Source organism: Ascidiella aspersa, chromosome 1, assembly GCF_963924565.1.
Source record: "Ascidiella aspersa chromosome 1, kaAscAspe10.2, whole genome shotgun sequence".
Classification (NCBI taxonomy): domain Eukaryota; kingdom Metazoa; phylum Chordata; class Ascidiacea; order Phlebobranchia; family Ascidiidae; genus Ascidiella; species Ascidiella aspersa.
Genome location: NC_139447.1, coordinates 9,602,559 through 9,612,338, shown reverse-complemented (window position 1 = coordinate 9,612,338; position 9,780 = coordinate 9,602,559). Strand labels below are relative to the sequence as shown.

The window sequence follows — 9,780 nt, the reverse complement described above, 5'->3', positions numbered from 1 at the left end:
GTTACCAGAATTGAAATTGCAAACTAGGAGAATAAATATAAAAATGCTCGATTCAGCTGAACCAAAACGCTAACCGGTACTCTAGACCAGTGGTTCTCAACCGCCGGTCCGCGTCAACTTTTCTGCCGGTCCGCCAAATATTTACAATTTTATATCTCAATTGCAAAATGCAAGATGTTAAAAGCTTGTTCACCAAATTAAGATCTTCGCCAGTTCCGTAATTTGCAGCATTGTCACGTAACATAAAGTTAATTGTCTACTTTGGACTTACCGTACGTTACAATGAGCAGTGTTGTGCCCAACTGTTTATAAGTAGGCTACACGTCGTTGAAGTCTTCTTCTTTAAGATAGTTGTATGGGAAAAACTTTCGTATACCACGTAGGATATAAGAAAGACAGCAGAAAATTGCTAATTTAATTGAAGTTTCCAGTCTTTGCTTTTAAGTTGCATACTTTTGTCGTAATTGCATTTTGGGTTGATTTTGATTTTTAAAGGTCCACCGGTCCGCAAAGTTTGTTTTGAAATTTCACCGGTCCGTAAGCTAAAAAAGGTTGAGAACCACTGCTCTAGACTCAGTAAGGTGCGTTTTTCACCCTAGGGAATAAGTCCAAACTCTGATGGGCATAAAATAATTATTTATCAGGGGGAGACATTATTTGGATTAGGGTGCGAGTCCAGTCTGTATTTCATGTAACTTTACACTGATCTTGCGGGTGCAGCGGCAAATTTTCAGGTTTGCGGGTGTTTAATCGATTTTTGCACACCTAAGGTGGGAAATATGACAACAATTTACTCTTTTTTTCTAAATTGTGTGCAATATACTAATTCAGGTGTGCACACGAATTTCTTGATAAAGAAATATTGGTTGGGCATCTGCCCCTTAATGCAGACTGGTTGCAAGTAAGCGTTTGGGTCCTGACTGCATTTCATAATTTGTGGCCGTCAAAGATTTACGCTAAGATTTTTTTCGCTGAAATTCTACACCAAAATAGTCCAGTATTTACGCCAAGATTTTTTTCGCTGAAATTCTACACCAAAATAGTCCAGTATTTACGCCAAGATTTTTTTCGCTGAAATTCTACACCAAAATAGTCCAGTATATACGCTTAAAACAACAATTTATTCTGGTAAATTAACTAGGTCGGCGATATTTTACGACAAATGGCGTCACTAGCTTGATTTTGGGCAAATTTTCCACACAAAAGATTTCTGGCAGTTGAATGTAATCAGGGTTTGGGTGAGTCAAGTATAAAATTTCAATTTTGACAACTCATTGTGTTACTGTACTTTGGTTACAGTACAAAAGAGGGGTAGAAAAACTAGAATCTAGACCAGTGACAATAAAAGTATTGTTTTATTTAAAAGCATTTTTAAACAAATATATTCTTAAAATTTGACAAAAATACTTTATTAGTTAAAAAATGTACAACAAAAAGCAGATTGCATTTCAAAACAAGTTTTACCTAAAGACGAAACAATGTAAATTTTAGAAAAATAATCAAGAACGTTACAAACCCATGTTCATAAATGCCTATTCTTAAATTAACTCAAATAACTGTCCTGGATTTTAAAGCAGCAAAATAGCTCAGTTTCATCACATTTTCTAGGTTTTAAAACTACCCTCTATGTTAATATCGGCTGCGTGTAGCGCAGCAAAACTAACCATATGAAGTAAAGTAAGATCAGTGAAATCTAACATTTGCACAGACGCTAAAACTTGTCCACCCACAAAGTAGTTTGACAACGTTGTTGTTAAAAATAACGCCACCTATAAAAAAGTCGCTAATATTACCGACGTTTCGTTAGCTTGCATTTCTTGTGCTTAACCAAGCTAAAAGAAAGGAATTTTAATTATAGCTTCTAATATATTTGTCAAGATACTATTTATCAAATATAAAGAACAAGTGAGAATAAAATGGCGTCGATCTTTAAAACCAGTTGATTAACTTATCGACAAAATTACGGGATTGAGTTTGTCGCTATAACGAATTCGTGTTGTGTTTGGTATAATTTCCAAACAGAAACAAAGTGAAATGTCTCAAAACTGTTATTCTTATTAGCATTTTTTGGTAAAATAGTAGATATTTATCGTATTTATAATAGTAGTAGACACTTATGATAAACCATAGTTATCAACAATACCAACTGATGCATACAAACAACTTATAAATTTATTAAAAACAAGTTACACTGTTTGTAAGATTTTGGTAGACGTTTAACTTGATGATAATTTACCCATGCACTATATTAACAGCTTTATACCCTAATTAAACACATTTTAACGCAACAAGTGTGGTAAATCAGTTAAAAAACAGGGCTGGTCTCGAATCCTACCACATTTTTTGGTTGTGCTTTAGTAAGGTTCATCGTGCAAAAATTAGAATATTAAATATTTTCAAAACTTGCATTTATATACATATTTTAGTGAAAAATGTTAAGGGCTACCATCATGTAAGTAAAATAAGAAACATGATGTCCAACCCAAGTCAACTGGAAGAGAGAAAATTTGTCATCTTGTCCCCGCTTTCAATCCAAACAGTTGGCGAAAGTGTCGGAATCGAGCATGTGCCTGAAAACATAATGCACGCACTGGCCGAAGATGCCACTTACAGATTAAGAGAAATTGTGTCCAAGAGCTGCCGATTCATGACAATGTCACACAGAAAAAACCTCAAGGGCTCCGATGTGGATAAAGCAATGTATTGGAGCAACGTTCCTTGTGTGAAAGGTGTTCCGGACAATTTGGATTTCATGCAAGTCGGTGATGTCACCTGTGCTGTAGATTCAACCTTAAGTCTTAAGGATATCGTAGAGAAGGAGGTTCATCAAGCAGCACCAAAGCGGATAAAGTTGACATCAGAAACCCTAATGGATAAAAATCAAAAAGAAGATGGTGTGTCCTTGTATTTTAATTTATTTCAAAGAGTTGCACAAAAAAATATATATTTTCATACCTTGAATTATGATTACCTTCCATTTGTTTTGCTAAAGATCTATGGCAATGTTTATTTAAAACACAGTCAGTGAAATTATTTGACATTACATGCCACAAGCTGTACAGTTCACTTTGTACAAATATATTTACATCAGGGTTGTTTAGATTTCAAAAAAGTTTAGCTAATCAAAGTTTTTCCTATGGGTTTGACCTTAAAAATAGGATTAATTTTTTGTCAATCCTGTCAACTCTAATATACATTACCTTTTGGACATATATAAATTTGAAAATCTGTCACAGGATTTCAGGTCCTGAACAAGTTTATTGAATCTATGTTGACCACAACGCATAAAATGTAAACAGAATTAAGAACAGTTTAAAGACCCTATTCTTTGGGTTGATTTTAAAGCGTATACTTAAAAAAATTAAAGCTATAAAAATTATATTAATATGTTTTTAGATCTGGAAATAGAAAATAGTTCAGTCCCCGAAGATGAATGCACGTCCTACTACACTGCACTTGTGGAATGTGTTCTCAGCGATAACAATACCTTGTTTGAAGAAATGTTAAAAGACATCAGTAAAAACGCCAGAATAGCTCCGACACTGCCATATTTCACTAACTTCCTAGCAGGAACAAATCTGGTCAGCCACGATCTCGGAAAGTTATCCTGGATGTTGTTTACAGTCAGAGCCCTACTCTCCAACCCATACATTTCGCTGGACCACTACATCATGCCGCTTCTCAAGTCTGTCATGTACTGTGTCACTGAACCACTTGCTGCCTCCATAAATCCGCTCAACGACCATTGGAAGCTTCGTGACTACGGCGCAAGGTTACTCGCCGAAATTTTGTTGAGATATAGCTATGTTTCGACAACCCTTACACAGCATGTACATTCTGTTGTAAAACAAATCCTTGCCGATCCAACAAGGCCGTTATGTACTCATTACGGTGCCCTCGCCATAATGGTATCATTGGGTCCGGAGATTATAGTGGACCAGCTACTCCCAAACTTGAAACAATATGTTGCAGATGTGGTGGAACCAGTGCTGTGCAATTTCTCCATCGGGAATGTCCATTTAAAAGAGGACGCCCTTAAGGTTGAAGGGGTGATTAAAATTTGTCTGCAGCTTCTGTACGCTGCACAGCTGCGATCCCCTAGCAGGGAAAAAACGTTGAACAGTTTTGACGCATTTGTGCTCGCTAGCGAACTTTTCGGCGACTCATTGGTTTGGCTGGAGTCGGAGTCGACTCTGCAACAAGCAGAAGCCGTAACCAGCGGAGTTTCGCCACATCCCGGCGATTTACGACTTTTAGGAGATTCGCCGCACGGATCGATGCGTGGCCTTTCAGTAGGGGACGTGTTTGACTGCAGCAGTAGCAGACCTTTTCACAAACAAATCCAAATCAAATTTGGAAATCGGGTCAAGGCGCGCCGACGTCGTTACGACAAGCCGGCCGAAACGGATTTTAGCGACACCGCTGATCGTCTTTCGGCCTACGTTGGCAACATTAAAACGAGAGTGTTACTTCCTTGCCAGATTAACTGCTCGCTGCTGTCGTGGCTGTAACGCTTATGGTGAATATTTTTCGCAAAAATACATAATATTTTGCTGAGTTTGCTTTGAGTGACTTTTTCCAAACTTGCAATTTTTTAGCAAAATTTAAGGCAGTGCAGTATTAGACAAGGCATTTTATTGTGGTATACATTATACACACATCTAGGGACGTCTTCTTCCGTGAGGAAAAAAAGGAGAAAAAATAAAACAAAAGACGCATTTAGTGTTCGACGCTTATAAAGAAACCATGAAAAACTACAAAATACGAGAGTTGGCAAAAACGTTTGCAAAAAAATGTTCCAACGAAATCGGTTGAGTCTGTAACGGAAGGGGTACAGATAACGCAATACACTATTGCTACACACAAGTTGGTTTTTAAGAGAAAACGTTTGTTTAAAGTTCATCAGTTAATAAATAGGCTGGAACACACGAATCGAAACAGGTTCGAAACATAAAACCGGCTAATATTACAAATGCTATAGCCGTCGCCAAATCGGTGTTGTTATTTAACTTGAAAACCGTATCAAAGCAAAAGAATCGATAAAATAGGTGGGCGGCAAAACAAACTTTGCCTGTAAAAACGTATAGCGGGCTCTTAAAATCATGTCAGTAAAACTTAGATTGCACGTAGTAATAGGGTCCAAAGTTTCTCCGTAAAAACTCGATTGCTTGAAATGACGACAAGAAAGTAGAAAAACGATCAAAGTAGCAAAAAACATGATGTATCGATGATGATGGCGTTAAAACGTGTGTCTAGTGCGCTCGCTTTGGTTAGTAAAAGCTTGCATAAAATCGATAGGAAACCGAAGCAAAAGACAGATTGGCGCAGGCTTTTTTGTTTGAAGCACTACAGACTGATTCAAGCACAATGACGGAAACAATACAGAAAAAAATGATCAAATCCCGTAAGGATTGACAGGTTGCCTTCGAGATTGTAAATTTGACTGGGGTTCAGCTGAATATTGTATATACCAAATCAGTTTTTTTGGTTCAGCTTTGGCGCCCGCTAGATCATTTATTCAACTATTCCACCAGAGTATGGAATTATACCCATAGTTGCTGTAACAGAAGTTAGCTATATTTTGATATACCGTTGGAGAAATCAGACCGTTTCGGCCACTCAAAACACCTTAATTTAACGCAATTCCTGATTAGGCTTGCCAAGCGTTAACCTTATAAAAATAACCGTGAAATGGTCTTTTTTAGTTTGGTTCGATGCGACTTGTACCCAACAGTATATATACTCTATAAATACCGAACGAACGCATTAGTCCCTGAAAAAACACACATCTTCGAAAATGCCGAACACGCGAAAACGACAAGAATATTATTAATGATAATAAAACGGAAATTGTCAAACACAATAATATCGTCATCACTTCGCGCACAAAACCTGCGGCGGTTGGCAAAAACTCTTCATTTCTCATTCGAAAGCTCAAACCCGTCGAATTGTTATAAAGACGTCCATCAGAGTACTCGTACACCTCGAGTTATCACGCATTCTAAGCTCAGAGAGAATCCGCATGGTGGCGCAAGAGAGTCGCCTTTTTTCTCGCACCGGGGAGCGAATGTGGTGGTTCTCTCCCGCTTCGGTCGAGATCCGCAGGAAGCGCTCGGTTCGCGGAGAGTTGTTTTGGCACTTTGGCGGCGACACCGGCCGGCGTCCTGACAGGAACACGCGGCGAGCGCGTGCCCAGCGCGTGATCACGGCCGTTTCGTGGCTCGGGAACGGTTTAGAGGTTGTTGCTGTAAGCCCGGGCTGGGCCAGGCGCGTCAGTTGAGCGTCGGGTTGTTGGCGTCCGACAGGAAGATGTCGTCCTTTATCATCTCGTTCATCATCACATCCGAATACTGCTGCCGGGCGCCACATAAAGAGAGAAGGGACAAGTTTAGGGGGCGTGTTTTGTGGCGTGTGGTTTAAAACGCTCTATGTGTGGTAGGTGTGGCGGGTTAGTGTTTTATCATGGACGGGGAAACTGGCGATTTTGATGGAATGTGCGCCGGTTACGATAAACTAAACAGTGCGAGCGCACACGGCGCAAAAGCTAAGTAAAAACATGCCTTGCCTGAAAATTGGTTGCAGTAGAATAACCCAAATAACTTAAGTGAAAGTTGTATTTCTGTTGGAACAGTACACTTCTATTTTTTGTTTGGGCAATTTTGGGAAAAACGCCGTGTAATTTAGTTACATTCCAGAATATGCCTTGTTGCTTATTAAACACTGTAAACCACATCGCGATAACTAGGCCAAAACACATTTGTTTTGGGTAAAAATGTACAGCCATAAATGCACTAAAATTTCTTTGGTGAGTTTCAACTTGTAGCGGAACCTTAATTTTTTATTGTATACATGTGAAAACGCCGTTTACGTCAAACGTAAATTTCCATATTTTTGCGAATGTTTAATATAAATTCCAGAAGACCAAACTTAAAAAAAATACATAGATCCAAAAAGAAAGCACAGCATGGTTTTATTTATCCTCAGTATTTATTTATCCTCACCTGAGTGTCTTCGGCGAGTAAAGCGCTGAAGCCGGTGTCGTCCAGCATGTGGCTGTAGTCGGCGTTGGTCGGCGTTTCCAGCGTGAACTCGGAGATGTCCATGTCAGCCAAATCTGCGTGAAGAATATAATTCCTCTTTTGTGCTCGAAATTGTATTATTAAGGGCATTTTTTCAATGTCGACTATTCGGACTTGCTCCGTTTTTGTATTGTGGGCGGGATTAGGGGCAAAGTACAACCAAAAGCGGAAATGTCATCGTTCATCACCCGGCAAACTGCGCATTCGTTTTTGCCTGGTTTTATTGTAAGAGGACTATGCCTCGATGTTACTTTATGGCTTTAGTATGACAGGGTTACCACACGATTTCATGAAAAAAGTTGGTTGACATTTATTAGAATATAATTCGAAAACTGAACAGTATAAAAGCGATGGTCGACAGTCCACACAATAACAAGTGGAAAAATTGTTTTTTGACATTTTTTTTTTACCATTCTAAACACCTAACTCAAGCTGGACATAAAATAATTTCAAAGATTTAAAAAATAGGGCTTTTAAAAGACTTTTCAATATGCAAATCAATTTAAAAGACAAAAAAAGACTTAAGACTTTGTTGCAACTCTGTATAATGCGTTAATTTTGGTGTTTTTTAGATGTTTAGTTGCCCTTTTGGATAGGCCCGCTAAATGATTGAAGCTACAACACAATAAAAAACTGGCAACGCAATCCACATCGTAAATTTAAAACCGGTTGTCACACTCTTCCACTGTAAGTTAACAATAAAGTTGGAAACTAAAGCTTTACAATAGTGCTTTTTTTTAACCTTTTTTTAAACAGACCCCTAAAAAACTTGTTCATGTGGACCAAGGACTGGCATGCATAGTAACGTCATAAAACATGTACTTAAGAAACCTGCTGCTTAGGTATGAAAACCAAAACAGCAGGTTTCTCAATACCTTTTCATGACGTAATTTCTAAAAAAATATATACATATAAAACTAAATACATTCAAGAAGAATGTGTCAAACCGTAATTTAAAAAAAAATTAAATTATTTTATTAATTTTTTTTAATGAACCACTAAGATTTTATTGATGTTTTCATGGACCCCTAAAACTAGTCCACGTACCCGCACAGACCCCAGTTTAAGAACCCCTGCTATAAAATTGTCTACAAGCGACCCAGGGCTGCATATGGCGGGTTTAAAAACAAAAATTGGAATTTTTCGTGTAAGCCTTGGCGTCAATACTCACTCAGGGTGCCACTGGCCATGGGATCCATGGTGGGAAGCATCAGGTTGTTTTCCTGTTGTTGCTGCTGCTGCTGCTGCTGAGGAATCGGCGAATGAACAGAGTGAAAACTCGGCGATGGGGAAACAACGTTAAGGAGGTTTTGCTGTATGTGTTGCTGTGTTTGTTGTTGTTGTTGTTGTTGCTGTTGCTGTTGCTGCTGCTGTTGCTGCTGCTGCTGTTGCTGCTGCTGTTGCTGCTGCTGTTGTTGTTGTTGCTGTTGTTGTTGGGGCGATACCTGTCCGATCTGGAGATCGTTTACCAGCAGCTAAAAAAAGGTAAAAAATATGTAAGTAAACTAATTCCAGTATTCGTTAAGTACCCAAGTTGAAAATGCGTGGGTTTAGAATTTCTCTAAACCAAACCACATTTATCTAAACACAAGCAGCATGACACGTATCAGAATATCAGTTTAAATATAAGAAAACCAGCCAAAAAAAGTTGGAGAATATTAATCTGACAGTACGCATAATATAATTCGCGTGGGCGCCGGATCCATCCGGTAAATAAAAGCAACTGTTATTTGCGAGCCAAGGTAAAAGGACGTATATCGGTTTAAATCTGACCATATAAATTCCATCCGGCTTATTCACGTAATTTTAAACAAAGCCATGCGCCGCTTCAAAGTGGCGTGTATAAATGGGCCCACTTGTACACACGGGGAGGTTTTCGGTGAAATTCCACTGCCGACTTATTTTGCCCTTGACAGAACAGCACATGTTTACGTCAAGGTCACTTTTTCGTCAGCGCGGTCCGAGGCCTACGAAATTCTTGCGCAATCTAAACAATGACGACGCAAAGACGGAGAAACGCCGTTTTAAAGGGGCTTCCCTCCCGATCGGGCAAAACAAGTAATGGGCGTCATCTGGCGAATTTTGACGCTTTATATGACAACTTCGACTTAATAAACACAAGAGGAATTGGAAATTAACCGACAGGCCAAAAACGCGTTGCCTCATGCTTGTCAGAAATATTTTTTGGGTAAGCACGAATGAAAAAATTCAGAGGCTTTTGTGATTCTTTTCTATTTTCGAATTCTGATGGGTGTTTTAACAATGCAAAGTCGTCATACCAAGCGAATGATTTTACAATTACGCATAGTATGTGAAAAAAACAATACCTAAAGAACATTTAATCATCTCCTTAACATTTCTATGACTTTTAACTCATTTTAACTTAAACAAAATCGAAAATACGCCTTTCAAATACTTTCAGAAAACTGTTTTTTTTTTCGCTATCACAGCGACGTTTTAGTTCAGGTGTTCGCTTTTGTACCACCGTTTTACCAAGTCAAGATTTTTCAGTGATTAGATCAAAAATAAACGGAGGCTTCATTTTGAGCAAAAAAAACACCATGCCCTGATGAAATGGCTTCACAAATATCAAAACAATTTGCTTAAAAATTTAACCAAAAGTATTTTATAATTTGTAATCAAAATAATTCGATTTGCTATACGTGACCTGGACTTTAATGTGTCAAGCTGCACACAGTCT

At 38.4% G+C, this 9,780-nt stretch overlaps 2 protein-coding genes across 2 annotated transcripts in view; one reads left to right on the top strand and one right to left on the bottom strand.

Annotated features, from left to right (window-relative positions):
- The first annotated feature begins 2,433 nt into the window (after positions 1-2,433).
- Positions 2,434-4,552, top strand: LOC146167129 (TAF6-like RNA polymerase II p300/CBP-associated factor-associated factor 65 kDa subunit 6L). The gene is made up of 2 exons (XM_083395853.1): positions 2,434-2,894; positions 3,397-4,552. The coding sequence occupies exons 1-2, from the start codon at positions 2,471-2,473 to the stop codon at positions 4,509-4,511; spliced, it is 1,539 nt and encodes a 512-aa protein (XP_083251979.1). The 5' UTR covers positions 2,434-2,470; the 3' UTR covers positions 4,512-4,552.
- Positions 4,553-4,620: 68 nt separating this feature from the next.
- The window catches only part of LOC146167128 (uncharacterized), a 29,731-nt gene continuing 24,571 nt past the window's right edge, over positions 4,621-9,780 (bottom strand). The window contains exons 13-15 of the mRNA XM_083395765.1: positions 8,251-8,554; positions 7,002-7,114; positions 4,621-6,353 (exon numbers count right to left, since the gene is read on the bottom strand). Of these exons, the coding sequence (XP_083251891.1) occupies positions 6,273-6,353; positions 7,002-7,114; positions 8,251-8,554 (498 nt within the window). The 3' untranslated portion in view covers positions 4,621-6,272. The remainder of the gene's footprint in view (positions 6,354-7,001; positions 7,115-8,250; positions 8,555-9,780) is intronic.